This window comes from Sitophilus oryzae, unplaced genomic scaffold (genome assembly GCF_002938485.1).
Source record: "Sitophilus oryzae breed Bouriz unplaced genomic scaffold, Soryzae_2.0 scaffold_302_pilon_pilon, whole genome shotgun sequence".
Classification (NCBI taxonomy): domain Eukaryota; kingdom Metazoa; phylum Arthropoda; class Insecta; order Coleoptera; family Curculionidae; genus Sitophilus; species Sitophilus oryzae.
In genome coordinates this window covers 1,295,890-1,314,273 of record NW_022146866.1, presented here as the reverse complement: position 1 = coordinate 1,314,273, position 18,384 = coordinate 1,295,890, and the positions used below count along the sequence as shown (strand labels likewise).

Sequence of the window (18,384 nt, the reverse complement as noted above, 5' to 3'; positions counted from 1 at the left end):
TCCTTAATTTACCAAATCTGTACAAAAATTTCATACAATGACATTTATTATTTTCAGAAGTTTCCTTGTGTTGTTCAATTCCAACAATTTTTTCCGTAAAGAGAGATCTTTTACCAACAACAAACCTGATAAAAACGTCCCAATTTTTTTCAAGTCTAGTTTCTACATGTTTTATGACTTTCAAAAAAACGCTTACATTCGCGCAAGGTTATATATACAAAATATCATAGAGTGAACCTTCTAGTATACTGTTACATATAAATTTCATCCACTTAGATCCGAACCTGGAAGAAAAAAATGTTTTCCATTGATTCGACCGTAGTTTTTATCCGTAATTTTTTGTGTTATAATTTCTTTATTGAAAAAGCTATACGCTTGCTATGAACATATTGAATGCTATTTTAGGGGCGAGGAACCATCCTCACATTGGGGTGGGGGAGAGTTTTCATCAATTCCGAAAATCTCAACATTGGAGAAAAAATACTCAAGAGAATATTTTTTCAAACCGGCAATATTTTCTTCGATGTATTTAATACTCCACCCTCAATACTGCATCATTGTTGGTGCCAAACTATTGAAGATATATTACACAACTTATTGATATATTCAGATCCTCTACTTTCACATCTGCGACCAAAGCACTCTAAAAATAAAAAAAGTAGACTTGTTTTCGGAAGCGAAAGAGCTCTTGTATATGGATGGAGAAGAAATTGCGAATGATTTTTAAGCATGTTTTATGTAAGTGCCTTATATATTATGTTATTTTGGAATAATATACACCCCACATAAATTATCGCATTACTTATTAATTTGGAAAACTGCAAAGTATTCTTAAATTCTCTTGGTTAACAATAATCTCAAAAGTTATTTGCATTAATAGCAACTTGTTAAGGAATGGAAAGTATATCATAACTCAGGCAGACCTTAGATTTAAGTTTTTCACATAAAAATGTTTGAAGCGTTTCAAGTTTCAAGAATAAATACTACGAAAAACATAAGTGTTGCGAAAATTTTTGTGAGGTGTGTATTATGGTTTCCTTTGTTGAAGTTGAATACGTTTTTTTCGCATATTATGATATTATTTAATACTGTTAAATGATATTTGCCACTTGTGTCGTTCTTTTTGAGTTTTGCAGTCTTATCTAATTTATCCCTGATTATTTGAATATCTAGGAATATTGATTGAGTTTTGACATATTAGCGGGAGATAAATGATTGTTCGGCAGTAATTTAATAACGTTTTTAGTCCATAAGAGCTATAAACTCTTCATAAATAAAAAAATATACCTGTAAAGTCCTTTTTATAAAACTTCGTAATTTTTTGACCTTCCATTACGCCTTTTTTTACTCTTTTCGTCCTGTAGCAAAAATTCCTAGTCATATTATTTAATTTCTGTCATAAAATGTCAGCAAGAATAGTAAAAACTGAAGAAAAATATGCCAATGTCCCACTATTTTAGTTTTCGTTACATTGTGCGCCGTTCTATTCTGCGGTGGCGATCAGATTCAACTTGTCGAGTTTGATCGCGTGATCGCGACCCAACTGATAGGAATTTTCCGTTATTTTGTGTGTTTTTTCTTGTTGCAATTTAGAAATTGAGTTAACAGAGCAGCTAATTAAGGCTGTAAAACTACGCAAAATTCTATATGATTTTTCCGATCCAAGTTACAAATATAATAGAATTAAAAATAGAAAATTTGAGACAAAATTGGAGTTGCAATTGGATTGCATAGTACATTTTTATTGTTTAAGTTTAAATTTTGTAGGTGAATATTTAAGAATGTTTTTTTTTCGGTATGCATAACTAATTATACCGGGTGGTACATCGGTGTTGGAAACAGAGGAAACCCCATGCAAATTTTTAACTGGTGAGATATTGGCTCTCCCGTTGATTTTACAGCCAAGTCGTAAATAGGTTTTTGAAGGACTGCGCATGTTGAATACACATACCAAATTTGAACAATTTTGGGCAAGCCATTTTTAACTAATTTAAGAAAAACTGGATCTATTTTTAAATTAAAACTTATAAGGTATGTTAACATTTGCCTGGTTTTGCTATGGTACCTGTTCAGCTTTAATTTAAAAATAAATGCAGTCTTTCTTCAATTACTTAAAATGGCCTAGTCCAAAATTGTGCAAATTTGGCATGTGTATTCAGCATATCCAGCCCTTTAAAAAACTATCTACGATTTCACTGTAAAATAAACAGGAGAGCCAATATTTGGATAATTCAAAATTTGCATGGGATTTCCTGGTTCCAACAACGATGCACCACCCGGTATGTTTATTTTGATACCGTAACTATAGCGCGTATTTATTGTTCATTTATAGACAACATTCTTTCCAAAAACAGACGTCATACGGATACAGAATAGTACCCTATCAAAGACCACACAAGGAGGAAGAGATTAGACCTGTAGAGTACCCTAACAGACTTAAGTACAAAGTACAACCAACCAAAACGACTTACGAGACCTTTACTGCCACAAACATCGATATACCTTCGCCTGATGAAGAGCAGAAGTACCATTATGAACCTCAAACGTACCAGACATCTTCTGGCAAAGAGGAGGAGGCTAAACCTTACGTACACCAACAAATAACTTTAGAAATACCAAGGGGTAGTATTCCTTTAGTGTTCAATCCACCATTAGGTAAGCACACTGTTTTAGTAAGACAATAGTAATATAAAACACTCCTAAAGGTAATAATTATAAGCGATGTAGAATGTAGAATGTTTAGGAGGGGAGTTAATCACCGCGACCTTACAGATCTATAGTGTGTTCCCCTTACATACATACTTCTCTCATCATACAGTCTCAATCCTCGACATCAGCCGTACTAAAGTTCATGGCACGAATGGTCATCGTCTCGGCGCACTCAGTGATAAGGTGTTCTGGTGTTTCCCCATTTTCACCACAGAATCTGCATTCGCCGTTGTTTCTAAGCTTCAGCCTACTGAGGTGTTCGTTGAGGAGACAGTGTCCTGTTAGAAACCCCGAGACAATTTGAAAATTGTTTTTACTTAAACCAAGGAAGACCTTTGATTTTTCGCGGTCGTAAGTTCTGAGGAACTTTTTCGAGTGTCTTAGACCGTGGGAGGATGCCCATTCCAAGTTACGGATGGAGTCTTCCAGATTCTTCAATTCCGCTTTCAGTTGGTTCCCGTTTGGAAAACAGAATGGTTTTAGTGGAGTGTTCGCTCCTTTCTTAGCTAGATCATTTGCTTTTTCATTCCCTTGGTGAGCAGGCACCCAGAGTAGGAGGACTTTATTTTCTTTGTCTAATTTGTTAGTGTGTGCTAGAGAAGCTCAGGCATTCTTTGACCAACTTCGAATTGATGGTTACTGAGTTGATCGCGTTTAGTGCTGCTTGACTATCGTATAAATTGTACACATCTTTCGATAGCGTAAATTTATGCCTGAAGGATACTGAGGTGGATGCCCATTGGTTCGGAGTATTTGGTTTTCGGCCCAAATACTCCTATCCCTGTCCCTGCTTTGGTTTTGGAAGCATCAGTATACCACGTTATGGTATGGTCTTTTATATGCTGAGTAAGGCGTTTCTTCCTTCCAATTCTTTTTATTACTCAACACTACAGTGGGGTGTTTCTCAAAGTTGTAAATTCTTGGTATGTCATCCACTGGGAGTTGGAAAAGTAAGCGATACTTAATCGAAGATTATAAGCGATACCAATGAAGCTTTTAGTTACGTAATCGAAGGTGCGATTTTTTAATTCATTGTTGCCAACCATGGACAAATTCGGCGCCGGGCTGACTAACTGGAAGTTAGTTTTTCCCCTGCGGATTCAGGTGGTAGTACTGCTGTAAAAATGTCAAGTTGCCACATTTATTTATTTATTTCCTGACATTGTCATTCGTTTTGATATTTTAGTTTTGTATTCCGAGTTTTTGGATTAAGTGAATTGTGTTGTGATACTTTAACATTGTCCTTTTTAGAACATCTTTTAGTGCGAAGTGTACAAGATAGCTTAATAGCCGTTGCAAAAAACCTTATTAGAATATTTTAAACGGGAAAGCGGTACTAATGGCCCTTTATGTCCCTTAAGTGATGTTAAGGAGGCGAGTTTTGTTGTAAATAATAACTGTTTATATATTTATAATTAATTTATTTTTGTTTCCTAAAACATTTTGATTAAAAGAAAATATGTAAAAGTGGACACTGCTGTGCAGGTCAAGCTGAATAAGGTGGCTTTGAAGTTTATTATTGGACTTTTTGGGTTGGTTTGGAAAATACATAATAAGTGAAGTTAAATTACAAAAAAGTTATTTTAAATTAACTGCAGTTATTATTTTATACAGGGTGTCCCAGAAATAAGTGTAAGTATTTTAACTGGTAGTATATTTCGGTGTCAGAAACACGCCTATGAGGTTTTTTTGCGAATTCAAAAATTTCCAAATTTTCAAAAAAAAAATTGAATTTTTTTTTAGTTTTAAGTTAAAAAAGATAATTTCTTGATAATATGGCAAAATATATTGTAGATTAAATTTACATGAAAGAAAATCCAGAAAAGATCCAGCGGTTCTCAAAATTTAAGCAAGAATGGATTTTTTGTTTGAATTTTCGGAGTAAAATAACTCGGTTATTTTGGAATTACTTGAAAAACGGTAAAGACAAAAAATATTTCTTTTGACCAGATCTACCACCCCTTAGAATACTTGCACTTATTTCTGGGACACCCTGTATATTTAGAAATGCTGCGAACAAAATATTAGTAATTCAAAAAGTAAAGTTAATTATTTTTAGAGACAACCCAGTAGTTGTCTAGGTGGTATAAAATTAATAGTGTATTAATTTACAGTTTTATTGCATTTTTGTAGTTAAAAAACCGGTAAGCTCCACTAGAGTTAGACCTGTAAAGCCGTACATAGTACTACATCAAGATAAACCCTATTCAAGACAACCTGTATTTGTCTTGAGGAAGCCTAAACCCATACCAGTTATAGAAGAAAATTACACTGCTCAAAAAGTAAGCTCAATTTTTATAGTAATCATGTTTCGAGAGTAACTGCCTTTTGAATATCATCTTTTTATAGTAATTATTAAGTAATCACTTATAGTAATCATACAGAACCGCTTTTGAGTTTTGCACTTATTTATATCTTTTTTTCCATAGCAACTGTTAAAATTGCCTTATATCTATCAAAAATAGTAGATAAAATAGTACTTTAACCGCAAGGGTAGATTAAATGATATTTTAACAACGATTATATTGTAAAAACTTGATTTCTTCTCGCACGTTTTTTAATTGCTTCCATTTTTGAAAATGTTTGTATTCCTTTTCATAAGTAATTCGGGATTTAAATAGAATTGGTTTGATATGGCGTTTGTCGCCTCAGCCTGAATATCTGTTGGTAATTTACTTATTTCGTTTTGAGCCATTTCTGGCTCCAATTCAATCAGCAATAGACATGAAAGAGAATTAAAAAATATTTACTCAAAACTGACAACTAACGAGACAGCTTTATTTATTTGTCAAATTACATAGAAACCAACGCCAACCTAGCACAATATTTTTTCTACTCGTAATAAATATCTGGAAATAATAATTTCTGAATATTTTTTAAAAAGTAACTCGCTATGGAAAAAAATATTGTTTTATACACGACGATAAAATTGCATTATCGTCTCCCGAAATTAATTCACTCGCGATTTCATCGCTCGTGAATTAATCTTTTCGGTCGACGATAAAATCCCATTTTATCGTCTTGTATAAAAAATTAAAAATGATAAAAATTAAAAATTTATTTCAGCTTATACCGATTTCGCCTGAAAAACATCACCACGGCTTCCTGCGCAGGCCGATATACGTACCTCAAGATCCACCGCGTCCTACGCAGTACGACCACGCATACGAAACTCAGTACCAAGCCACACAGGCCCCCATAGAACCATCCGTAAACGACTACGGTTCTTATATCGCACCTCCTAGCTATAACCAGGAGGAATACGGTTCCAGAGTCACTCCAAGACCTCAAAAAATCGAGTTCGTTCCCATTGTAACGTCTCCTAGACCAGAATACCAAGGTCCAAGCGAGTACTACGCTTATGGCACGGTTGAATCGACTTCAGAAAGAGTTGCCACGCCTAAAGTAGTAACCGCCAGGCCGGAAATTGAAGTATTTCAAGAAGGAAGTTCGGAGGAATCGCAAAGTTTGGCGAATATTTTGAGGAAGTTGCAGGAAACGAACGCTTTGCCGCACACTATAACGCCTGATAACATCGATAACAGTATCAAAACGTTGGTGAAGATTCTAAATACATTAAAACTGCAACAGGTAGGGTTTTTCATAGGTCAGATTTTCTTAAACCTCTATTATAATTAATTAATGACTTAAATCTCAAATATCCATCTGGTCCGAACTCTATTCCTGAAACTTTCGCAGCATATTCTGCCGAAAAAAAGTATGTTCTTAAGTGCTTAGTTTCAGAGATACAGGGTGTAGAAGTTTCAATTTTACTTCGAGAGAGAGAGAGAGAGAGATTTTTACCAAATAATTTATATAAGTAACGTCAATATTTGGATAAAAATTGGTGGTTGGAGTTTTTTGATATGAAATTTGATTTTGATGTTAATATGACTCCTATTTGTAGGGGGCGCCACCTACATGTGTTTTAACTGTTTTGAAAAGTAATAACATTTCGTCTGTACCTGTATAAAATTACTGGGTAAAAAATATACATTTCCGTGATTTTTTACGTAAAAAATGTTTCTTGGTAAAAATCCCTAAAAGCAGCCGTCCTCAAGATATTTAGAATTGAAATAGTCAAGACAAAATAACAATAAACATGTTGAGTTGATAGTTATTAGTGACTGAAATGATAAATTTGGGATTTTTTTTATTTTTTTTTAAATAATCATAAATTTTTCTTCGAAAAAATGATGAGAAGACAGTTTCTGTTAGACTTTTGGCACAAAAACATTTTAAATTTATGATTTCAATGTAATAACTATTTAGTCAACATGTTTAATTTATATGTCAATGATGACATATAATTTAAACATTCGATTCCAAATATCTCGAGAACCATTACTCGTAGCGATTTTTACCAAGAGATCTTTATTACGTAAAAAATGTCGTAAATGTATATTTTTTACAGACGGACGGACGAAAAGTTATGACTCTTCAAACCAGTTAAAAAATATGTAGATGGCGCTCTCTACAAGTAGGAGTCATATTGACATCAAAATCAAATTTCTCATGTCAAAGAACTCCCAGACACCAATTTTCATCAGAATATTGATATTACTTCAGAAATTATTTGGAAAAAATTGAAAAAATGAAACTTCTACACCCTATATCTCCGAAAATAAGCATTTTAGGACATACATTTATACGAAGTTTTTTATTTATTTTTATCTGCAGAATATGCTGCCGAAGTTTCCGGGATACAGCTAGACCACTCTGTATATTTTTTTTCAGATAAAAGAAATGATAATGTATGATATAAATCAGGATTGAGTGACGAAGTCAATTATTTTTGGTTACTTCCTGTTTCACCGGAAATGACTACAACTTTTGATTTTTAAAGGGGACCCTCGGTATTTTTCTACTTTACTTGATAGAAAATGACTATCTGCATAGAATTCTGAAATATCACATATCAACTTTTAACATTATCGCTTAGAAATAGAATTTTAAACTTCAATTTAAAGTGCCATGACTGTGTTATAACTAACAATTTTTAATCAAGGAGCCTTAGAATACATTTGATAGTCTAATATTTTTCACAACTATTTTTTTCCAAATAGAACGAGGGGGGGACTTATTATTTAGTATGCAGCATTTTGCTATACCAGATCAATATGCTATAATAAGTATCTATATCAACTGTGGTGACGTCAGAAATCATAGTCTCGACCCCCTACCGTAAAAGGTAGGGGGCTGAGACTGGTAAAGTCGAAATTATCAAATATTTTTTTATTGAAACTCGGAATTTAACAAAATTTCAGAAGCAGCAGAAGCCAATAATAGTCCAAGATTATTCCATGGATGTAGATAACGAAGCGGGTGTTGATCTGTTCGATACTCCAGCTGGAGGCACACCAGGAAAGGCTGGAATAGATTATCCAGCATTGTCCAACATACCCAAGACCAGTTTCAGTTGCAAAACGCAAAGATACAAAGGATTTTTCGCCGATACTGATACAAATTGTCAGGTAAAATATTATAACATATACAGGGTGATTTTATTCAGGGTTAGTGCTCAGTGATAACTTACTACACCAATAAAAGTTCAACAACTAATTTAGAAACAAACTTTTACTAGTGAATGTTAGCTAGAAGAATATTCACTAGAGCTTACTACTGAATGTTAGCATTCAAATTCGCTTTGTACTGTTACTATATTCCAACAGCTGTCCTTGACGTACTATCCCGAAATTACGATCATGGCCGATCGATAGAGATCGAGATATTCAATTTTAATATCAAGACGTTTAAAACAATCAAATTAATATTAAAATTAAATAAAATTAGAGAATCAGGAGAAAACATTGTTTGTGCACTATATGCGCATATTTGAAGTGAAATCGAATGATTATGCCGAAATCGACCCACATTTTTCTTCAATATCAAATCGTTAGTCCCACCCTGATGAAGATGTAAACGAAACGTTGTATCCAAATTTGCAGGGTGGGACCCGTGTGCACCGTGCGTCGCTCATATTACCTACTCACCAAACTTGGTCGCGATCGGACGACATTAACTTTTGAAGATTCTTACGTCAAAACTGTCACAGTCGTTAGTCGTACAGCATGATACAAAGAATACAAGGTATGATATTGCGCAGGTTGGTCACTACGTCACAGGTGATAAACGGCACCATTGGTCTGTAAGCTCCGCGCGCCAGTTTCAAATTGTCAAATAGTTGACACGATAAATGTGAAAATAATTTTTCAAATGTCAAGCTCGATGGTTTGACATAACTTTTGAGGGTTATGTCTTAATTCTTCCCTATTTTAGGTCTTTTTTATTAGTGGCAATTGAACAATATGGATATTTTTTGTATGGCGTATGACGTCACAGGTGGTGTGCGCAAACTTAACGAAATTGGAGCCGCTATCGATCATACCTTGTTTTCTTTGTACCATGGTCGTACACGGTTAAGTTGGTCTTGGTCTAATCTATCAACATAACAAATTTCATTTAAATCGGACGATTTTTCGATTTGCTTCATTGATGATGGGGTTTCGTAGTGCACGAAACGTCGTCAAAATATCATGAAAAGATCTACATTCCAATCTATCTAATATTCCAAGTTTCAGCCCCTTAGCTCACATAGGGCCCAAGTTACGACGCTACGTCGCCTCGTAACCTCCGATCGTTACCACTTTTCCTGTCGCGTCTTGTGTGTCTTCGCTCGTAAAGAAGTTTTACTCCAAAAATGATAAAATAAATACAATTTTTTCATTCATCTAGGGATATTTCATCACTCCTAATACGGACATTATATTTGGTCCATATTATGATTGAATGTGATAAAATGAATAATATGCACAGGTAAAATTATTTTAGCAAACTAAGCATTTGTAAAATATTAAGATACTAAAAAAATGTATTTAAATACAAGATACAAGTTGAAATTAAAAAATTGCATACTAGACATATAAAATGCATACTATAACATACTAAAATATGTTAATAAAAAGTTGGTAGGCAGTTCTTAGAGTTTCAAAGTAAAGGAATTTTTTCATTTTTTTATCTCAAAAACTGACAAATTTTGTTGCAAATATTATTCCTAATTTTAAATTCAAAACCGCATTTCGTTAGCTACTGTAATTTTGGAGTTACGATTTTTTAATTGTTAGCCCCCTCCCATACCCCCTTACCATAGTGTTGTGATAATTTAAGCTTAAAAATGTTTACTAGCAGACCTGGCTGTCGAACATTGTTCGTTTTAGAACATCTTTTAATGCGAAGTGTACAAGATATCTTAATAGCCGTAAAAAACTCATCGCAACTTTATTAGAATATTTTGAACGGGAAAGCGGTAGTAATGGCCCTTTATGTCCCTTAAGTGCTGTTAAGAAGGTGAGTTTTGTTGATGTAAATAATAACTGTTTATACAGGGTGGCGCACCTCATTCGCCTCGGTTGATTATACGAAAACGGAAAGATGTAGAAACTAAATTTTTTATGGGCATATGTGGGAAGACAATGTGCATAATTCAAAAATTATTTTCAAATGTACAGGGTGTGTCAGAGCTAAGATCCATACCAAAGTTATATTTTTTCTTACGGGACACCCTGTATTTTATTTCACTTTTGGATTCTTGGACATAAAATAAGGTATTTATTATAAGGGTTTAATATGTTTAGATGGTTTGGTTTTTGAGATATTTAAAGATATTTAATTATGCATGCTATAATAAAAAAGTTTGTCAACACCCTCTACATTACTTTTTAGAGTTAATTTTTGTGCTGACTTTGAAGCCAGGGAAATGAACTTTACTAAAAAATGTATTGCTTCATTAAATGTATACAGGGGTATCAAAAATTGCTGGTCTATTTTAAATATTTATTTTACACAAAAACTTCGTTATTTCAAATACAACACTATGTATTTTCACGTTATCTGCAAACCCTAAATGTAACGCCTTCAGGCATTTCTACTTTAAGCAAATCATCATATAAAATGTTCCACAATGTGGGACCCAAAACTGAGCCTTGCGGAACACCAGTATTTATGGTTAGCGTTTTTGTAATATTTTCAGCTTCCATCTGTATTGACCGATCTGAAAGATATGATGATATGATCTAAATCAAGTTCTTCTCGATGCCTCTTCTATCTAGTGCCTCTAGGATTTGTTGCCATGAGGCGCTATTGAAAATGCATTTTGCACATCAAGGGTGATAACTGCACAGATTCTTCTGTTCTGAGGAGCAAAGTTTGCAGCATCATCCGCAATTTTGAGTACTTCACGTATGGCATCAACAGTTTGTCGACCCTGTCTAAAGCCGTACTGTTTTTCGGAGAGACTTTTATCGGGCTGCGAGAGTTCTTTTTTTAGCTTTCCCAATATCAGATGTTCGTAGAGCTTTCCCTCTACGTCCAGTAAGCTAATGGGTCTGTATGCTGTTGGATCATGAATTTCTTTGTTTATTTTAGGTAATAAAATAAGTTTAGCTTTCTTCCAATCAATAGGGAACTTGAATTCACAAGTCATTTGATTGTATACAGAGAGTATATACTCAGGGTTTAGTTCTGCTCTTTCGAACTATATTAGGGTTTTCTATACCTATCTGGCTCAGATTTTGAATAAAAAACGATTGTTCAATAAAATGGCAATCTAGATGGCTGGTGTCGCCATGGCAATTTGTTAGTGACAGTTAGTGGCTATTTTCAAAATCCACATTAGTAAATGGACTTTATTTAAAATTATAACAGTTTATTTTTAATTAATTTACCTACAATAGTTTAATAAGTCAGTATTTATTATTTTATCAAGAAAAATTAACATCAAGAAAAATTATTATTATTTTATCAAGAAAAATAAAGTAGTAGTTTTTTATTTATATTACGATGACTTGTAGATATACTGGATTTTCTCTATAAAAGAACCAATTAAGACAAATTCATTTTCTTCACTTCCAACGACGTTTTGCCTAATAGGTTTTTCATTTACCCACCCTATCCTGTGAAACAGAAAAATTAGTTTTTCAAAGGAAATCAGAAAAAAAATCCTATTTGGATATCTTTGAGCATAACAAATAATACAAAATAAAATCACTAGTAACATATCCATTCCTTCCGTCAGCAGATACTGCTTCATTTCTCTTGAAAAATTAATAAATACTTATTAATCTTATTGTAGGTAAATTAAATAAAAATAACCTGTTATAAATTTAAATAAAATCCTTAAACTAATGTCGATTTTGAAAATAGCAATTAAATGACACTAGAAAATTGCCATGGCGTCACCAGCCATCTTGATTACAATTTTATTGAAAAATTGCTTTTTATTCAAAATCTGAGCCAGATAGGTATAGGAAACCCTAATATAGTTCGAAAGAGCATTTAAATCTGCTTCGACTTATTTAAAAAAATACATAGTGTTGTATTTGAAATAACGAAGTTTTTGTATAAAATAAATATTTAAAATAGACCAGCAATTTTTGATACCCCTGTATACATTTAAGGAAGCAATACATTTTTTAGTAAAGTTCATTTCCCTGGCTTCAAGGTCAGTACAACAATTAACTCTGGAAAGTAATGTACAGGGTGGTAACAATATTTTTTATTATAGCATGCATATTTAAATATCTTTAAATGTCTCAAAAACCAAAGCATTTAAACATATTAAACCCTTATTATAAATGCCTTATGTATGTCCAAGAATCCAAAAATAAAATAAAATACGGGGTGTTCCATAAGAAAAAATATAACTTTTTTATGGATCTTAGTTCTAACACGCCCTGTACATTTGAATATAATTTTAAATTATGCACATTACCTCCCTACATATACCCATAAAAAAGTTTGTTTCTACATCTCTCCGTTTTCGTATAGTCAACTGAGGCGAATGTGGGGCGCCACACTGTATATCTATAATTAATATATTTTTGTTTAATAAAATATTTTGATTAAAAGAAAATATATAAAAGTGGGCAACACTGTGCCGGTCAAGCTTAATCACGTGACTAAAAGTTTATTTGGTATGAACTGTAGACATACATATTCTTTGGTTAAACATAATCTAAAAAATATATAAAATAATAACTGCACCCGATAGCCTTTCATCGACCTGGAGAAAGTCTACTATACTATAACACCACACAGACTGGATTTTTCCAATGAAATTGGTCTATGCAACAATTTTTAAAAAATATTTACTTTGAAACGATATTAGAAAATATGACAACATTGTCAAAAATTGCTGATGAAACCCAAGAGTGTTTTGGACTTTGTTTACGTATGTATGCAATTTTAGTATCGTTCAATACTGGACGAGGATGAGGGTTTCTGTTGCAGCAAGTTTCATAGCGGGCTTCCACTCCCACTATCGTCGTCTCTTGTCCTGCTACCCATACTATTAGACATCAAGTCACCATCTATCGACCATATATTTTAGCTTTAACAAATGGGGAGTTATAAATGGCTTGTTATCTTTATAGTTTTATTGCTCTATACAGGATGATTCCCGGCGAAGGCACAACAATTTGTTTTTTGATTCGTCTCAATAGCTTATTCTCAGACAAATTTACATAAATAAATTCATAATCCGAATTTTGTCCGGAGTTCAAATCTCACTTGTCCTGAACTTACAAAAACTTGTGTGGAAACCATATTAATATAGTCCTTCTTAGTCCTATTCAATGCAAACGGATATGAATTTCTTTCCTTTTAGCTACGCAACGCTATATATCTACACAGACACACTTTGCAGTAAATAGAATAGAGAAATTAACACTGACAACTATCGAAACCGCAATTCTACATCAATTTTAACGGTTTTGAGTAGAGAAGAGGTCAAAATCGAAATTAAATCGAATTTTTGGTGCGACGTGTCGTGCCCTGTCAGAGTGGGTTAACATTTTCATTAGTAAACTTGCGTCAATTGAGTTGGGAAACGTTTTAAAGGAAATCAAATTATAACTGTACCGGAAATGTTTGCTATACGCTCGCATTCTTAAAAATCTTATTAATATTATTTATTCTGTAATAAATTTTAGTATTTTACTTCTGCAAACTTGATTCTCTAACTAATTTATGAATTACGTTGATACTATACCACTATATTCGCGTTCATGTTTGTAAGCCTTTTTAGAAAATCACAAAATAGGCTGATATATTAATTAACCGATAGCTGGCAACAGAAAAATTAAAATTTAGCACAATATTTCTCTAAGATCTGAGTCTAGAAACATGAAATTATTGTTGATTGAAAGAATTGGGAAGATACGCAACCTGATGGGCAAATTCGTGACAAGGCGGATTTGATTTCCCCTTATGTCTCAAGTGCTGTACGGTGGAGCCTCTACTCGTTCTGCGGCCAACGCATAAAACACTCATTTGCTCTAATTCGGCCAGCGAAGGAATATTCAAGACGGTGTGGAACACTGAAAGCGACAGTGTTGCCGTATTAAAATGTATAATATCTGTAATACGTTTGACTAAAATATCTTTGGGTGAAAAAACCGCATTTTTGAATTGAACATTTCGTCCTATTGCTGCCAAAAGTCACTAACTAACATTTTTCCGAACAACCATATTCAATCACTAACTATGTTTTGAAGCGGAGAATCGATTGCAAAAGTCATTAACTACGATTTCTGGCTATTTATGTTTTATTTTAATACCGAATAGTTACTAACTATAACATCTTTATGCAACGCAATTCATCTTTAGACGCATTTTTCTCGGAAGTAATAAAAAGTAAGTTAGTGACTTTTGGCAGCAATGGGACGATTTATTCGTGTTAAACATTAAATAAACAACAAAAATATATTTTTTATAGTTACTGAATATTTCGTATGATCGAAAAAAGTTGTTTAGTTGGCTTGGAAATGGCAAACTATTGACATTTACTATAATATTTTACATATGAAATAACAGCGATCTTCATTTCAAAGCCATCCCTAACGCCGTTCCTTGTTTAATCATATAATATTATAAGCGTAGTAAATTGTTTAATGCTAGAAAAACAGTATTATTAGCGTACTGTACCCAAAATCCGTAAATCTACGGATTAATCCGTAGTTCTGGCAACACTGTCTCCGGCAACCACCCACTCTGTCGACTGAAAGCAGAACTACGGTACAGTATTCTTCATCCGCTGCGCTGTAAACAATCATCAGCGCCGGGCGCAGAAGTAAACTAAATCTCGGACAGCCGGTGACGGTAACGCCACCTACATCTCGCACATATTTTGTGCCACGAAATCTCCCATAAGATTGCGCATATTCTAATTTCTTCAGTCAACAATATTATAAAATATTAATTTACGACAAAATTTTAACCACAGGGAATTTGAGCATTAGGCGCTAGATATATCATGCATTAGTGCATGGTAATAATATATAGCTATTATATATTTATGATATATATCATGCATATATAGATCCACATACATGAAGTAACATACATAGCATAAAAATAATAAACCCTTTACAACAACCCTTACAACAATTGAAAATTTATAATGCCAATTTAAAAAAGGCAACATATATTTTCAATAAAAATCAAATTACCAATGCACATCTTTATTATTCTAGGTATGGCATTATTGTGATCTCAATGGTGGGCAAGCTTCGTTCCTGTGTCCCAACGGTACTATCTTCAGTCAAGTGGCACTCACTTGTGATTGGTGGTACAACGTAAAATGCTCCTCAACCACACAGCTGTACGTTTTAAACGAAAGACTCTACAAATACATCATACCTTTGTCACCCAAATTCCCAGAAGACTACACTGGACCTCTTGTGGACAAGTAATTACATTATTTTCACTAAAATTATTTTAAAACTAGACCATAATCCATGTAGATGTGATTTTCAGCTTATATTCTGTAACCAACATCTCTAACCATTAATCTTGATCCATATAAAAAGGAGAAACTTCTACTATTAGATGTGGCGCACCTCATTCGCCTTGGTTGATTATACAAAAACGGAAAGATGTAGAAACAAAATATTTTATGGGTATATGTGGGAAGGCAATGTGCATAATTTAATATTATTTTGAAATGCACAGGGTATGTCAGAACTAAGTTATATTTTTTCTTATGGAACACCCGGTATTTTTTTCATATTTGGATTCTTGGACACAAAATAAGGCATTTTTTAAAGGGGTTAAATATGTCTACAAGCTTTGGTTTTTGAGATATTTCATGCTATAATACAGATTGTCAATATTGCTTTTCAGATTTAATCTTTGTCCTGACTTTTAGTCAAAGAAAGAAGCTTTACTGAAAAATTTGATTGCTTCGTTTAATGCATACATGGGTATCAAAAATTGCTGGTCTATTTTAAATATTTATTTTACATAAAAACTTCGTTATTTCAAATACAACACCCTGTATTTTTAAAAAGAAATCGAAGCAGATTCAAATGCTCTTTCAAACTATATTAGGGTTTCTTATATCTATCTAGCTAAGATTTTGAATAAAGAGCAAATTTTCAATAAAATGGCCCCCAAGAGGGCTAGTGTCGTCATGGCAATTTTCTAGTGACAGTTTACAAATTCGAAATTAGTTTATGGACTTTATTTAAATTTATACCAGTTTACTTTTATTTAATTTATTTACAATAGTTTAATAAATAATATATTTATTAAATATGTATTTCCATTCTAACAAGAAAAACAAAGAAGTAGTTCTTTGATTTATTTTACGATGACTTGTAGACAGGTTTCTGCCTAATAGGTTTTTTATAAACCACACTACCAGCTCTTGTAAATAGGACAAGTAGTTTTTCAAAGGAACGCTTATCCGGAAGATTCCTATTTGGATATCTTTGAGCATAAGCCTTTGAGGCCAAGATACAATTTTTCTCACAAAATAAAATCACTAGTAACATATCCATTCGTTCCGCCAGCAGATGCTTTATTTTTTTTGATAAAATACTGAATACTTACTTATTAAACTATTGTAGGTAAATTTAAGTAAACTGTTATAAATTTAAATAATAATGTCCATAAACTAAGGTCGATTTTGAAAATAGTTACCAAAATTGTCGCTAGAAAAATGCCATGGCGACCCCAGCCATCTTGATTGGCACTTTATTAAAAATCGCTTTTTATTCTCAATCTGAGCTAGATAGGTATATGAAATCCAGTATAGTTTGAAAGAGCATTTGAATCTGTCTCGATTTATTTAAAAAAATACAGGGTGTTGCATTTGAAATAACGAAGTTTTTATATAAAATAAATCCTTAAGATAGATAAGCATTTTTTTTACTCCTGTATAAATTTAAGGAAGCAATAACATTTTTCAGTAAAGTTTATTTCTCTACCTTCCAACTCAGCACAAGAGAAATTATTATTAATTCTGAGAAAAGTAATGTACAGAGTGTTAATAATATATTCTATTGTAGCATGAATATTTAAATCTCTTTAAATATCTCAAAAACCAAAGATTTTATTTAACCCTTATAATAAATGCCTTTTTTTAGGCTCAGGGATCCAAAAATGAAATAAAATACTTCCATAAGAAAAAATATAACTTTGGTATGGATCTTAGTTCTGAAACACCCTGTATATTTCAAAATAATTTTAAATTGTGTACATATTGCCTTCCCACATACACCCATTTAATATTTCCCCACAAATATTTTGTTTCTACATTTTTCCGTTTTCGTATAATCAACCGAGGCGAGACTAACACTTTTTTATTTCATTTACTATGAAATTAGTATTTACAATTTACATGATATTTTTCCGAAGAGATAACTGAGAACGATAAAGATACTTAAATCTTATTAAATAATAAATCAATAATTATGTAATTAATTTTAGATATCTGGCGATGAAATTCCAAGAAATGGAAGAGAAGTTGAGAAAACAGAAGAAGGGTAAAGGAAACAGCGATAAATCTGATGAAGATAGCACAGAAACGTCGGAATCCAGCGAAGAAGACACTAGCAAAACAGTTGAAGAAAACACTAGCACTGAATCGACAGAAGAAGAGACTACGTTAGATAATGCCACGAAATAAGTAGATAATAAAATATTTGTGAGATCGTTATTGTTTGTAAATATTATTGTTGACTGTTTTTATTATTAATATTATTATACCACACCAAACGCCATATTTTAGTAAAGTAGCTTTCAGAAAACAGTTAATGAGAAGCTTTATAATTAATTTTGTTTTGTTCTAGTCATCTTCACTGTCATGCATTTTTAAACATGTAAGAACTGGTATATTTCGAAACTAGAAGCAAATAATAATGTTTGTATACAGGACGTTCATTTTAAATTACTATTTCTACTCCTTGTATTTTTAAAAGAGAAATAGACAATATTTTTGATTACATATAATGGTAGTTAGCTAAGCTGTATTTATATTTCTAGTATTTATTTATTTTAGAAATAAAAAAATCTTAAATGATTTTGTTTTATTATTTACACAGTTTCAATCCTACTTTTAACTGAAACCTGGTAATCTAGAGACTTGAATACCAATTCTAATTTACTGTTCTATAATTTTGTTCGACGACTTTCGCAGCTTCAATGAACTATTCCTACTCTTGATATTTTGTTGGAGGAAGTTGTTGACTAATTGTGCTTTTATGAGTCCCATGTAATAAAAAGTTATTACATATAGGATATGTAATAACTATATACCGGGTGCATCTCAAAAGTGGCTCACCCCTAAACTTTTTTATTTTTTTTTAGATTAAAAACGAGATTTGGTATGTTAGT

The 18,384-nt window shown here is 32.6% G+C and overlaps 1 protein-coding gene across 1 annotated transcript in view; it reads left to right on the top strand.

Annotated features, from left to right (window-relative positions):
* The window catches only part of LOC115884599, a 94,098-nt gene extending 76,086 nt beyond the window's left edge, over positions 1-18,012 (top strand). The window contains exons 5-10 of the mRNA XM_030903228.1: positions 2,333-2,655; positions 4,843-4,991; positions 5,776-6,300; positions 7,977-8,183; positions 15,240-15,454; positions 17,479-18,012. Coding sequence (XP_030759088.1) covers positions 2,333-2,655; positions 4,843-4,991; positions 5,776-6,300; positions 7,977-8,183; positions 15,240-15,454; positions 17,479-17,677 — 1,618 coding nt within the window. The 3' untranslated portion in view covers positions 17,678-18,012. The remainder of the gene's footprint in view (positions 1-2,332; positions 2,656-4,842; positions 4,992-5,775; positions 6,301-7,976; positions 8,184-15,239; positions 15,455-17,478) is intronic.
* Positions 18,013-18,384: the final 372 nt, after the last annotated feature.